The sequence below is a fragment of the Zea mays genome, chromosome 5 (genome assembly GCF_902167145.1).
Source record: "Zea mays cultivar B73 chromosome 5, Zm-B73-REFERENCE-NAM-5.0, whole genome shotgun sequence".
NCBI lineage: Eukaryota > Viridiplantae > Streptophyta > Magnoliopsida > Poales > Poaceae > Zea > Zea mays.
Window position 1 is genome coordinate 218,068,071 of NC_050100.1, and position 14,711 is coordinate 218,082,781.

At 50.6% G+C, this 14,711-nt stretch overlaps 1 protein-coding gene across 1 annotated transcript; it reads right to left on the reverse strand.

Moving 5' to 3' along the window:
- Positions 1 to 1,500: 1,500 nt before the first annotated feature.
- On the reverse strand, positions 1,501 to 14,334 carry LOC100193637 (Cytoplasmic tRNA 2-thiolation protein 1). Its single transcript, NM_001138736.1, has 10 exons — positions 14,150 to 14,334; positions 13,653 to 13,767; positions 3,477 to 3,619; positions 3,251 to 3,370; positions 3,060 to 3,172; positions 2,877 to 2,969; positions 2,748 to 2,788; positions 2,369 to 2,435; positions 2,165 to 2,276; positions 1,501 to 1,811 (listed from the first exon to the last, which is right to left on the reverse strand). Exons 1-10 carry the CDS (start codon positions 14,264 to 14,266, stop codon positions 1,638 to 1,640), a joined length of 1,095 nt encoding a protein of 364 aa, NP_001132208.1. The 5' UTR covers positions 14,267 to 14,334; the 3' UTR covers positions 1,501 to 1,637.
- Between the last annotated feature and the right edge of the window lie 377 nt (positions 14,335 to 14,711).

Sequence of the window (14,711 nt, forward strand, 5' to 3'; positions counted from 1 at the left end):
TTAAGGTGAGACCCACATATAAAACTAGTTGCAGCGTTGCACATAACATAGCATATTATCATTCAGACTTATTTCCAAAAAATCAATTAATTTCATGAAAATTTTAAGGTGTGAATGTAACGTTTTAATTCTAAGGTCCGACTTCTAAGGTGGGACCCACAGATGAATCTAGCTACACCGTTGCACACAAATTAGCATATTATCATTCTTACTCATTTCCAAAAAAACAATTAGTTTTGTGAAAAATTTAAGGTGTGAACACGACATTTTAATTTTAAGATATGACTTCTAAGGTGGGACCCACAGATGAATCTAACTACACCGTTGCACATAAATAACAAATTATCATTCTTATTCATTTCCAAAAACAATTAGTTTTGTGAAAATTTTAAGGTGTGAACACAATGTTTTAATTTTAAGGTCCGGCTTTTAAGGTGGTACCCACAGATGAATTACTACACCACAAATTAGCATATTATCATTCTTACTCATTTCAAAAAAAATCAATTAATTTTATGAAAATTCTAATGTGTGAACATAACATTGTAATTTTAAGATCTGGCTTCTAAGGTGTCACCCACAAATGAATCTAGCTACTCTGTTGCACAAAAACTAACATATTAGCATTCTTACTCATTCAAAAAAAAATCAATTAATTTTATGGGTGTGAACACAATGTCTTAATTTTAAGTTTCAGATTCTAAGGTGGGACCCACATATGAATATAGCTACACTGTTGCACACAAATTAACATATTATAGTTCTAACTCATTTAAACAAATTAATTTTGTGAAAATTTTAAGGTGTAAAAGTGACGTTTTTAATTTAAATGTCCAGCTTCTAAGATGGGACCCACATATGAATTGGACATAAATTAGTAGATGATCATTCTTACTTATTTCTAAAAAATCAATTAACTTTGTGAAAAGCTTAAAGGTAGAACATGGTAGCGAATTCACTCTAATGAACATAAAAATTCTCCATAGATATTCCATAGGTTTAGGTAATGGGTTTAAACCACTAGCTAAGGGTGGGTTATTTAGTTAAATTATTAGGCAGGTTGAGTTGAAGAAAATAACTCATTTACAATGGGTTTTGGGTGAGTTTCATCGGGTTAGCAAGGCTACTTCGGGAGTGTTTGATTTTATGGACTATTTTTAGTCCCTATATTTTATTTAATTTTAGTCTATAAATTACTAAATACAAAAACTAAAATATAATTTTAGTTTTTAAATTTATTAATTTAGAGACTAAAAATTAGTCTCTATAAATCAAACCACCCTCAACTGTTTTTAAGGGCAGGCCGCTCGTCCGCCGAACAGGGGAAGAGCAGGCCGGAAGTGAGGGTTGATAGAAATCTGTTGGAGTGTTATTTTTCATTTTTTCCTTAAATTAAGATTCAGAATTAGGATTATTGGGATCTGTTGAAGACGTTCTTATGTATCGCCAAAAGCATGGCAGTTTTTGGGATTTAAGCAAACTAAAGATGGCGTCAAAATTGTGGCCACATAATTTCTTTTGGTTCACGACTGCAGAATGAAGTCAGATAAACAACAGTGGCTTAGAAGAAAATCCACTAAATGACCAATGACTATCAAAATTTATTACAATTTTTGGAGAAAAATAGCAGTAGAGATCTAGAAATCGAAGTTCCCATGTTTCCCTTGTAGACTCGATGTATTCCTCTCTGAACGTTTGGTGCGTTGCTTACCATCACTGTCAGCTCTAGCACCTGCTTTGGTACTTCCAATGCCTAGTTTCGGCAAGCCTCGATTCAATCCATCCAGCAAGACGCATGCTTTGCATAATTTCTGTCCCAGCAGAGGTTCATCAAATGATCAGTAACTTCCACAGAAAATGTTAAGAATTTAAAATAACAAAGCAAAATAATGCAGTTCGAAATCTTGAGTAAAGAATCAGTATAAGCCATGCATACAAAGCAAAGGACCCGCGGCACATTGTCGTGTCCCAAATAGGTTTGGGAGTAATCACGGCATCTTGAAGCACTAATGCATGTGTAAGCTATTTCAGTGGAATTAGTCCTTACCGTGTGTACTGATGTTCAATTATACTAACAGCTTTATGAAGTGCCTTAGTAAAAGCGGTGTTCGACTATTCATGTTCCATATGCATAGTAAGAATTCAACTAATTTCATGACGATACCTGACTAGAAATGTAGCCACATCGTTCACACGTTCCTTGCTCTGGCATCCTTGTTGTTGTGGAGATTCTGAAATTTTCACCGGATTTTATGATGTCTAGTATAGCTCTAGGCCTGCAACATTCATCGTCTACTGAGCCAAGGCTGCTGAAAAAGAACATGCACACATCCATTGAATATATATATGGAGAAAATTCAGTATTTACCTCATTCTTTCTAAATCTTTAATAAATTCACGAGCAAAACCACGGTATGCATTTGGTGAATAGATGCCTGGATCATGATATAGCCAAATTAACCCATTCTCAATTCTAACAGAATCGTGGCACAGGTCAATAGAATTAATATATTTCTGATATACGTTACGTTTGGAGGAATGAAGTTGAGCAGAAGTGCACTTAAGTTTACGGTCTTAGTGGAAGAGAACACAGTATAACCTATAAATGGTAGAGCTGACAGTGATGTTTGAGACCTATATTTTGATTCAAGTGACATCCTAGCATTTTCTGATATTGGAATAAAGTGGTCTCCTTCAATGCGGGAAAAAATGAAAAGAACTGAACAGAAAAAAGATCCAGACATTACATTCTGTGGAAAAGTAATCCAGCTTTTTGAAGTATGCATACGTGTCATGCAGTTAAGGATTTAAAATATATTAAATGAAGTCAACATAGTAAAAAAATGAAAATATAAGATATTTCATAGACAGGATATATAACGATCTCCTTCTCATAGGTATACTTGAAGGGCTTGCATCTTGGTATTGGCCCATCTTCACCAGTAGTTATAAAGGTACATCTACTTAACCTATAATGCAGGAGCAACACGTCATAAAAAGTCAACCAAAAGTATGAACACTGAACTCTGGAAACAGCATATCCTACAAGCAACATATACCTTGCAATATCACCACGCAGAATGTTCAGCAAGACGGTTTCTGCAATGTCATCTGCATTATGCCCAGTTACAATCTTATCAGCTTTCAGGAGAGCAGCACCTCGATCTAGTGCCTACATAGAAAAGGATTGTCTGTGAAGATGGAGTGAAGAATTAAAGATACATGTGAAAGGCTTGCAAGTAAAGAGTACCTGACGTCGAAAAACTCCACAGAAAGTACAATTGTTTTTTAGACCAATTGCTTTGACAATATCATCCATTGTCCAGCCATACAAATCTTTATAGGAAACAATCTTCAGTGGCAGGCCGTACTGCAGCAGGGAATAGTGAAACTCACTGAATCCAAATACCACACACTAAAATATTTAAAGTCAGAGCTTCCAGAAAACTGAGCAAGTGTGTCTGTGACCGGGAGACCTGTATTTCATTCCTTTTAACAGTTTCTAGTGAGTCATCTCTATATCCTGTGATTCCTTCATCGACAGATAAAAGGAACAAATCAAGACCATAGTTGTGCTGACGGTTTAACTCCGATAACACATATGCAAGCACGGTTGAATCTGCATTACAGAAATAGAAGTGTTGGAATCTGCAGGAAGATCAAGCATATTTTAACAAGAAAGAAGCATGTCGTATTTAACCATAAATACATAAAAAGCTGTCCTTTGTACTGTGGCTAAACTCAAATGGCACAGTAATAACTACTATGAAGGGTTTAATAACGCTCATGAACCATAATAGAATGGCACTTAACCTATGAAACCTTATACTGGATAGATCAAAGACACACAGCCATAATGCTCCAAAAAATACTGTAACCACCTTCCATATTGCTATGTGGTTTAGTAGTTATTTCCAGAAGAGAATAGATGTATGTCATTGTGTAACAACAATAGGGTACAAAGAGTACCAGAGAGAGAGAAAGAGAGTTAGAAGGGACGACGACACAGGTTGATGGTCATGCTGAACCTGACCACGAGTGGGAGCCAGCACGCGGGCAATGAGAGTTTCAGACCACACTGTACGTAATACCCTACGTCCTTTTGCTGCTCATTGATTGATGAACACAAAGAAGGAAAAGATTACAAGCTCAAAGACCAGTGAGCATCAAGACCTTCTAGTTCTCCCTCACCTTTTGATTATGGTGGGAGTTCTAGACTAATGATCCTAATCCACCATTATGACAGCCTACTAAAAGAACTCTAGTGCAAAAGTGTTCGAAAAATATCCAATATGTGAACCCTCTAAAACGTTACTCAACCCCTCCCTTTTAAAGTGCAAGGGAGGAGAGGTTGCATGAACCTCGAATTCTACCGGCTAAGACACAACTACCCCATTCTTATGGTGTTCTTGGTGTCTTACCGGGTGTTGGACTGTAAAACCCTAACCCTAACAGGGGTTGGGTGATATATTAATAGGCTGAGTAAACTGGGTCAGGCCCATTACAGAGGGGTGAGATGGACATTACACGGGGAAGACCCCAAACCCTAAACGGGTATTCTAACACCCCCCCCCCCCCCCGCAGTCACAACTCTATCCCGTACAGATGTTGAGACTGGATCGAAAGTCTAAAAATACACTCGACGGTAACCCCTTGGTGAAGATGTCGGCGAACTGCAGCGTGGTGGGGACACTGAGAACCCGAACGTCACCGGCAGCGACACGCTCGCGGACGAAGTGCAGGTCGATCTCCACATGCTTCGTGCGCTGATGCTGCACGGGGTTGGTGGAGAGGTAGACCGCGCTGACGTTGTCGCAGTAGACGAGGGTGGCGCGCTGAAGGGGACTGTGGAGCTCGTGGAGGAGCTGGCGCAGCCAGGAGGCCTCTGCCACGCCGTTGGCCACGGCACGGTACTCGGCCTCAACGCTGGAGCGAGAGACGACGGGCTGACGCTTGGCGGCCCAAGAGAAGAGGTTGGCGCCCAGGAACATGGCGTAACCGGAGGTGGACCGGCGCGTGTCGGGACAGCCAGCCCAGTCAGCGTCGGTGTAGACCACGAGCTCCGACGTCGGGAATGGTCGGAGAAGGAGGCCGTAGTCGAGGGAGCCGCGGAGGTAGCGCAGAATCCGCTTGAGCGCGGTGAGATGGGGCTCCCGCGGAGTGTGCATATGCAGGCACACCTGCTGGACGGCGTATGCGATGTCGGGCCTGGATAAGGTGAGGTACTGGAGCGCGCCGGTCAGGCTCCGGTAGGACGTCGCGTCGGCGACCGAAGGCCCGTCGTCCTCAGAGAGCTTCGCCTGAGTGTCGACAGGCGTGGAGCAGGGCTTGTAGTCAGACATGCCAGCCCGCTCCAGGATGTCGATGGCGTACTGGCGCTGGTGGAGGAAGAGACCCTGGGACCGGCGCTCGGCGGTGATGCCGAGGAAGTGGTGTAGGGGCCCCAGGTCCTTCATCGCGAACTCCCGCTGAAGGACGACGATCGTGCGGTGTAGAAGGTCGGTGGTGGATGTCGTGAGCACAATGTCATCGACGTAGAGAAGGAGGTAGACGGTGTCGTCGCCGCGCCGGTAGATGAACAGGGACGTGTCCGACTTGGCCTCAACGAAACCGATGGAGGCCAGGTAGGAGGCGAAGCGACTGTACCAAGCCCGTGGCGCCTGCTTGAGGCCGTACAGGGACCGGTTCAGCCGGCAGACCAGATCCGGGCGGTCAGCGTCGACGAAGCCGGTGGGCTGGCTGTAGTAGACTGTCTCCGTCAGAGTGCCGTGGAGGAAGGCATTCTTGACATCGAGCTGATGGATCGCCCAGTCGCGGGAGAGGGCGAGGGAGAGGACGGCGCGAACAGTGGCGAACTTGACGACGGGGCTGAAGGTCTCGTCGTAGTCCACTCCGGGGCGTTGTGTGAAGCCCCGAAGGACCCAACGGGCCTTGTAGCGGTCGAGGGAGCCATCCGAGGTCAGCTTGTGGCGAAATAGCCACTTGCCGGTGACCATGTTGGTGCCTGGTGGACACGGCACCAGGTCCCAGGTGTGGTTGGCCAAGAGGGCCGCGTACTCCTCCTCCATAGCACGACGCCAATGTGGGTCGGCGAGGGCAGTGCGAACGGAGGAGGGCACCGGGGAAGCGTCGGGTGGAGTGCTGGACGTATCAGCTGCCAGGATCAGCCGGTCGACGGGGCGAAGAACGCCAGCGGCGCGCCGAGTCACCATCGGGTGGACGTGTCCGGGGTCGCGGTGGATGGCGACCGGGTGGTATACGGACGGCTCGAAGCGCACGGCGGGTGTGGCCGGCTCGCGGCGGTGATAGACGACGGCGGGGTCGGTGAAGCGGGTCGCGCTCGTCAACGGGCCCGAGTCGGGGGGCGCGGAGGTAGTGGCGTGGCCGCGGCGGTGGTAGACGAGCGTGGGGTTGGCGAAGCGAGCCGGGGTCGACGGGGCCGCGCGTGGCGCAGGCGGGGTCGACGGGGCCGTGTGTGGCGCAGGCGTGGTCGACGGGGCCGCGCGTGGCGCAGGCGTGGTCGACGGGGCCACGCGTGGCGCAGGCGTGGTCGACAGGGCCGCGCGTGGCGCAGGCATGATCGACGTGGCCGCACGTGGCGCATGCGGGGTCGACGGCGCCGCGCGTGGCGCGGAGATGGGCGCGAGCTGTGGCGTCGTGGCTGCACGAGGAGCAGGTAACGGCGCAAGACGGGGCGCCGGGGTGGGGGGAACTGGGTCGGACTCGAGGAGGGAGTCAAGATCGGTGGGTGGGGTGGAGCCTGCAAGGGGAAACACATCTTCGTCGAAGACGACATGACGAGAGATGATGATGCAGTGGGAGGTGAGGTCCAGGCACCGATACCCCTAGTGGTCAGGGGAGTAGCCGAGGAAGAGGCAGCGAGTGGAGCGAGGAGAAAGCTTGTTAGGGGTGGTAGCGGAAATGTTGGGGTAGCAGGCACAGCCGAACACGCGCAGGTGGTCGTAGGAAGGGGCTGTGTCGTACAGGGCGAAGTGAGGTGTAGGGTGGCTCACTGCCTTCGAGGGAAGACGGTTGAGGAGATGCGTGGTGGTATGAAGGGCCTCTGCCCAGTAGGTGGCAGGGAGAGACGCCTGAAAGAGAAGGCAACGGATCATGTTGGTGGTGGTGCGAATCATGCGCTCGGCCCGACCGTTCTGAGCAGAGGTGTAGGGACACGAGAGACGCAACTGGACGCCGTGAGTGACGAAGAAAGAGCGGGAGGCGTTGTTGTCGAACTCGCGGCCATTGTCACACTGCAGGGCACGGACCGGGCGCCGGAACTGGGTGGATACCCAGGCGAAGAAGTGAGTGAGGGTGGGAAACGTGTCGGACTTCAGCCGAAGGGGGAAAGTCCAAAGGAAATGGGAGTAGTCATCCAGAATGACCAAGTAGTACTTGTAGCCGGAGAGGCTAAGGACAGGAGATGTCCAGAGATCACAGTGGACAAGATCAAAGGCCTGAACAGCCCTGGACGTGGAAGTGGAAAAAGGAAGACGGGAGTGACGGCCGAGCTGACAAGCATGACAGAGGTGCTCAGAAGAGCCCCGAGTATATGATATGTCGGAGTGACCGGAAAGCTGGGACATGACGTCAGGTCCAGGGTGCCCGAGGCGACGGTGCCAAATGGCGGAGGAGGTGGTGGTAGTAGCAAGAGCATGTGATGTGGTGGTAGTAGTAAGTACAGGAGATGAGGCTACTCTGGTGTGGGGAGTGGAGGGCAAGTGAAGAGAATAGAGGGGGCCGGAGCTGTCACAGCGAGCGAGCACAGCATGTGTGGGAAGGTGGCGTATGGTGAGACCCCAAGGGTCGAACTCCATAGAGCACTGGTTGTCACTAGTGAAGCGACGAACCGAGAGGAGGGGATGAGTCAGTCTGGGAGCAACAAGGACGTCGTTAAGACAGAATGGTCCTGGAAAGACTGATGCACCTACTGAGGTGACCGGGAGGGTGGAACCGTTGCCAACGACGATGGAGGAAGGAAGTGAGGGGTGTGGTGGATGGGGGTGGAATAACGAACTAGTTGTGGGGGTAGTGTGGAAGGAGGCCCCGGAGTCGACCACCCAATCGGTGGGAGAGGGAGATAGTGGGGAGGCCGTAGGGTGCGCGGATAGAGCCAGAGGAGGAGCTCTGACGTGGTTACTGGGAGGGGAGGGAGGGAACGAGGGCTCAATGGCCAGGGAGGCGATCACTGCACGGGGGAAGACAAGGGGTCCGGACACATGACGGCCGGCCTGGGGGTGGAGTTCGACGCAGTCACAAAGGACAGGGCTCATGGTGGGATCGAAGTGCACGAAGGTGCCCCGGACAAGCTGGCCATCGTTGAGAAGGACGCGCACAGCCATCCCGACGGAAACGGGCGAAGACAGGGAGGAAGTGGCGGGCGAGGCAAAGCTCATGTGTGGCGGGGGTGACGCCATGGAACCGGGACGGAGCTCAACCGGCGCAGTGAAGCCGAGGGCGCGGATGGCCACTGTGTCACAGAAGCAGGGCGCACAAGGGGTGAACGGGCTGCACGGTCACGACTGCTGCCCCGGCCAGGCCGACCCACTGCGGCACTGCAGGAGGGCGCGCAGGGGGAGCAGGCTGCTCCGGCGAGGCCTTCTCGACGGAGAAGCGGCGGGCACTGCAGAGGGCCGCGCCGGCAGGAGGTGCTGAGCGACGGCGCTGCAGGAGAGACAGCGCCCGCAGGCCGCTTGCTCGGGGCGCCGGAGCAGGGCGCTGGACGCGGCTCCGGGAGCTCGCGCGCGTCGCGCGGCGTCCGGCGCGCGAGGAAGGTCGCGGGCTGAGCGGTGGCCTGGGCAGGTCGAAGCGGCCGAGCTTGAGCTCTACGGCATCACCGACGACCTCCGTGAGTTCGTCAAGAGCATGACCATAAGCACGGTGGGACGGCATGACCTGAGCTCGAAGGAGCTCGACAACCTGCGGATTCACTTTGCACGGATATGCGCCAACGGCGAGAATGCGACGCTGGCGAAGTTCGAGCAGGTGCTGAAGGCGATGAAGCTAGAGGCGCTGAGCCCACTGGCGCCGCGCGTGTTCGACCTGTTCGACAACAACCGTGACGGCACGGTGGACGTGAGGGATGGGCTGTCCAGCCTCCGCAACTTCCACGGCGACGAAGTGCTCCAGCTCTGTTCCAAGATGTACAACGTCGACCGCTTCGGGTGCATCAGCAAGGATGAGCTGGCGTCGATGCTGCGAGCGCTGCCCGAGAAATACCTTCCAGGCGAAATCACAGAGCACGGGAAGCTGGACCAGGTGTTCGATGAAATGCTGACTAAGGGAGATGTAGCACCTGGTGTCTTCGTGCAGGTCGCAGTGCTGGACGACCATCTAGTCGATGTGTTGTTGGATGTTGCGGTGCCGGGATGGAACATAGTGCAGAGGGAGGGTATATCCATATTCCACCATGCTTGCTTTCTCATCATCAACTCGGGTACTCACAATCAGAAAGCGCTTTGCAGTGAGATGTTCAGTCAGGTTACAGCAGAGGAGCCTAGGTTGTGGGAACTGAATGTGGAAACTGACGCCTACACAATGGACTTCCTCAACGAGCACTGGAAAAATTATGAAAGTAACTTTCTTAAGTCATGGAATCTAGGAATTCTCACCACTCTATGTTGGAAAAGCCCATGGCCACCACCCAATTCATTGCAGAGTTTGCACGCTGGAGTGGGTCTTGGTAGCATTGCTTGCTTATGGGGATTTCGGGGGCTCAACTTTTATGGCAGTACATTACATGGCCTAGTGTTTGCCAAAGCCTCCGAGACAACGATTCATGGTGCATCGGATGAGACAAATATTGGAATCATCCGAGTTGTGTTCGGGGATGAGCGGATTATGGTTTGCCAAATTGTGGTGAGAATGAAGGAGGGTGTGCCACCTAGTGTTATCACGATGAACACAATTGTTGGTGGCTTATGCCAAGCTGGGAGAGTCTGTGATGCACCGGAATTCTTACGTGAAAAGAGGATAGTGTAGCCAGAGGCCAAGGGAAATACTGTCACCTATAGCCCTTTGAAGCTGAGAGACACACGGGATGTTCAGCTCTTCCAATTCATTGCTGGTGGTGCTCCATTTGACTTTTCCAAGAATCCTGAGGAAGCTGCAAGAGTTGGGCAACCATGGCCGTCACCTATACAGTTTGAGAGGCAGGACATCCTGTCTCCAATTGATATGTTTCGCAGTTTGATGAATGAGAAAGCGAAAGGAGATGAGTCAGAACTTGATGACATCCATGTTGCAGTGAGGGAAGGAGTAACAGACGTCAAGGTGAAGTTTGTGATACTGGAAGATGGTGTTCAAGTCTGGACTCCTATGATTGATCTTAGGACTGTAGGTGCTCAAGGAGTTGCATTTGGTATCGAACTTGTTCCTGTGTTACAAGAGTTGCTGCTACAAGACCAGAACCCTTGCCACGTCCATGTCTGGAAGCAAAGCAACACATGCCAGATAGACCATCACATGTGACCAGTTCAGCAATGAAAAGGGCTACACTATCAGTGGCTTGGGGGCAAGCCGCTATTTAAGGAGGGGGGAATGTGAGGGACCCGGCCCGTTTGGTATACGTAGGCCCAACTAGCTGAGGGGATATATAATGAGCAACAACAATTGAAGAGGGGGATATCCAGAAACAAATGAAATGTGTTCTTCTTCCTTATCCAGCTATTTTAGTTCTATATTGTCTTCCTCTATTTCTTCTCTGTAATTGCTACTAGTTCTTCTACCTCCTGCTGTAATCGCTACCAGTCCTGAGTTGAAGCAATCCATATCGCCAGCAGGTTGCTGACAGCGCGGTCGCGGCTGGGGCAGGATCTGGCTCGAGATCCGCGAACGGCAGGCCAGGAGAACCCGGGGTCCCGGGCCAAGAGCGGGGGCGGGACAGCCAGGACCAACGCAGCCTTGGGCGGTCCTCGGCCTCGGCTCCGGTCGGCTCCCGACGACGTGGCTTGGGCGCGAATCGGCGCGGCTTAGGCGAGGGCACCCCAGGGCGCAACCGGCCTCAGCCTCAGCCCTGGCAGAGGCGGGCAGGCCCCTCGCCGCGAGCGCAACCGGCACCTTGGCGCGCTCCTCGGTGCTGACTCCCTGGCGGCGGCTGGGGCAACAGCCCTGGTGGGCGGCGGCTACAGGGAGATGGGCCGACGGCTGGGGGCCGACGGCGGGAGGGAGGCCGGCGGCTGGGGGCCGACGGCTAGGAGGTGGAGAGGAAAAAACGTAAACCTAGTCTGATACCATGTTGGACTGTAAAACCCTAACCCTAACAGGGGTTGAGTGATATATTAATAGGCTGAGTAAACTGGGCCAGGCCCATTACAGAGGGGTGAGATGGACATTACACGGGGAAGACCCCAAACCCTAAACGGGTATTCTAACACCGGGGCCCATGCCCCTTGTCGTGGTACAATGTCAGAGAGGTCTTTCTCCAGACGGCTATCACACCTACGGCAGGGCGCAGAGGTAGGTATGACACGTCGCATCTACAAACGGTGGGGCCCATGTCGCTCAGTATGATGTAATAGTAATTAGTAGACGGAGTAGCCATTTGTACTTGATAATACTTCATGTATGTGTGCACGCGTGACTACATGATCGATGCATGTACCACATAGTTATCTCAAATACCCTGTAACCTAAGTCGTGGCACCGACACATTTGTGAATTTGTCAGGCCTATAATGTTGTATATCAAGCATTTAAGGTGTTGTTACTGAGACTTATCGGTTAAGCACTTAAGCTAATGTTATGGACTTGTTTTCAAACCTTTAGATGTGGGTCCCTTTCTCGAGGTCTTACGGTCTCCGATGGGCCTAGTCACATTCTTCTGTCTTGGTGTAGGATTGCACTTAGCTACTATGAGTCCCTTGTTCCCACGAGGCTTCGGGCCCCAAATGCTTTGGGGCCCTACCGCCTTCACGATATGAGGTGTGACCTAGGGGTCAACAAAGGTCCTGAGCGTCTTTAAGTGCCGCTCGTGCTCGAAGGACAGACTGACCGAGTATCCGTACACTTCATAATGCCTCTGGGCACAAGGAGCCCTGAGGACTTAGGCTGCCTCCAGGAGCCCTCGAGCACGGATGCGGAAAATAGGTTGTTGCACAAGGAAGCGAGCACAGAAAGACATTGCATGTTCCAGTAGAGCAAGCATGCGAACGTCCAAACAGATACGAGGAGAGAGAATCAATAGATTTAGGGTACGAGTCCTTTTTCCGAATCCTCATATGCGCTCTGCTAGAGATGTGCTCAATGCCTTAGAGCTCCCTATTTTCCACATGTGCGAAGTTGCAAGGGTTCTACTGTAGACAACCATAGGGTTATGAGTGCCTCGAAGCCCGAGGACTTACCCTCATGGGTGTCCAGGGGTACAAGGGGCTGTGGAATCCTAGATAGTTGACTAGCGCCCCGAGGCACAAGGCTCCCCAGAGACACGTTATTTCACCCAAGGTTGTCTCAGGGCGCTAGGAACCCCAAGCTTTAGAGTGCCGGAGGGGGCCTCCAGGCTCTCGATACCTCCATGTGGCTTAGTGGTGTGTGGTTACTCATTGTTAAACCTCTTCCCTGCCATTAGGCCCAATGAGCGGTGCTCCCATCATGGTGGTCCCCGCAGTAGCTTCTCGTAACAGGATCCTTGAATGTTTCTTGGCGGTAGCCGAGGGTACAACCTTCACTGGCCCTGACAAAGGCCCACAAGTCCACTGTCGGAGTGATCTTAGAGGCGGACTCATTTTACTTGCTAGACACCTAATGAAATGGATTCCAAGAATACCTGGCCCGAGTCGTAGTGATCTACAAAATACACGTGTGGCTACATGTTCGATGCACGCACAATATAGTGATCTTAAGTACCCTGCAGCCTAAGTCATGGCAAGAGCACGTTTGTCAGGCATGTAATGTTGCATATCACACATATAATGTCCTCGGTGGCCTAGTCACATTCTTCTATCATGTTGCATGATTACACTTAGCCACTCTATGTCCTTTGTTCCCACGGGGCTTCGAGTCCCTGACACCTTCGTGATGCGAGGTCGGGACTTTTAGGTACTCAGGGGCTAGCATAGGTCCCAAAGCATCTAAGTGTCACTAGTACTCAGGAGACAGATTGCCCCGAGTACCTGTATCCTTTATAACGCCTCGGGGCACGAGGGAACCCGGGGGACTAGATCGATAACAAGCGCCCCAGAGCACAAGGCTCCTTGGAGACTTAGTTATTTCACGCTCGGTTGTTTCGGAGTGCTAGGAGCCCCAAGTCTTAGAGCGCCCTGAGGCCTGAGGAGGCTCTGGGCTCTCTATACCTCCATGTGACTTAGTAGCATGTGGCCATTCCTTTGAGATGCCCTATTATCAAGTTAACCAGTGTTGAGCCCCTTCCCTGGCCGGGCCAAGGAAGGCCCCTAAGGAATAGGGCCTCGAGAGGCAAGAGTGGTGGTCCCAGCATGGTGGGCCCCATCGTAGCTTTTCATACCAGGATTTTTTAATGTGTCTTGGCACCAACCAGTGGTATGGCATTCCCCAGTATGCCGACAATGTATTATAAAACATATGTATTTATTTAAGAAATTAAAATGTGCAGAACTAACGAGTAAGATGTGCATTGCCATAAATAGTACTATCTTCTACTTCTTTACCAACTGATGGCATGTCCAAATCTGGACTTACCTTTTCCACCAGAAGCTCCGATTGCCACACGCTCACCAGCTTTAAACAGAGAATTCTGGACAATAGTTTGATGAATTTCGTCCTCAAAGATGATATAGAAGCATTCCCTACAGATCTAAAAGAAAGAATCTAATAAATGTTTTAAAGAAACATAAGGATGTCATCGTAAGGATATCCTTATGGTGGCATCCACATAAACACTCCTTTAAAAATCTAAGCTCATCGCTGAATTCACTAACATCCACAAAACAAGATATCACAATAAGGATAGAACGTAGACGTCCAAAGAAACATTAATTTGCAGCAATCACACAAGCCGCGTAAAACATCATGTAAACAAAATTCTTCACAACAAGGACACCACTTCTACAACCCCCTGAAGAATTACATCAGGGGCCGGTGAATTGTTATAGTTAAGCTACCCCGAGTAAAATGAAATTCACTATAACACCACAACGAATTACAACGGAAGCGTGACGATGTCGAGACAGGCGCACCTGTTCTAGGGTTTTGGGCCGCTTCAGCGCGGCCTTCCTCTCGCCGCACCTGACGCAGAGGCGACTCCCGGCCCTTGGCGGCGGTAGCCTCGCGCCGTCAGTGGCGGAGCTGTCCATGGCGGGGCAGCTTCGGAGTGGTTCGAAGAAACGGGCAGCGGCGAAGCGGCGGCGCCTGGACAGGCAGTGAGAAGGGGTGATCCGTGCGGCGGTTTGGGGAAAGGCGCGAACAGTCAAGTGGGCTCCGGAATTGGGCTTTTGGCCCAAATAGGATCGACTTGTGACACAGCCTAGCTTTCTTCCAGAAAAGAAAATATTTGGCTGGATTCCGGCCTGCCTCGAATCCCCGACGGGCTGGCGGGTCTTCATAGGCTAGATTGCGACACAGCCTAGCTTTCTTCCAGAAAAGAAAAAAAAACTTCTCTAAAGCCTGCCTTGCCAATACTCTGCAAGACAGTAGACAGACAGGGCAAGGGTGTCGGCGAATTGCTTCACGTGCTACCTCATACCCCTACCGCTCTACGAACTCTCTCTTTTTGTTGCACACTGCACGTAAAGAGCTTTG

Bases quoted from the DNA above. Each gene is read 5' to 3' on its own strand.
- LOC100193637 (NM_001138736.1), bottom strand. From the start codon at position 14,266: ATGGACAGCTCCGCCACTGACGGCGCGAGGCTACCGCCGCCAAGGGCC. The intron at 13,768-14,149 runs GTGCGCCTGTCT...TCTTTCTTTTAG, and splicing joins GGCCCAAAACCCTAGAACAG to ATCTGTAGGGAATGCTTCTA. The intron at 2,277-2,368 runs GTAAATACTGAA...TGAATGTTGCAG, and splicing joins AAAGATTTAGAAAGAATGAG to GCCTAGAGCTATACTAGACA.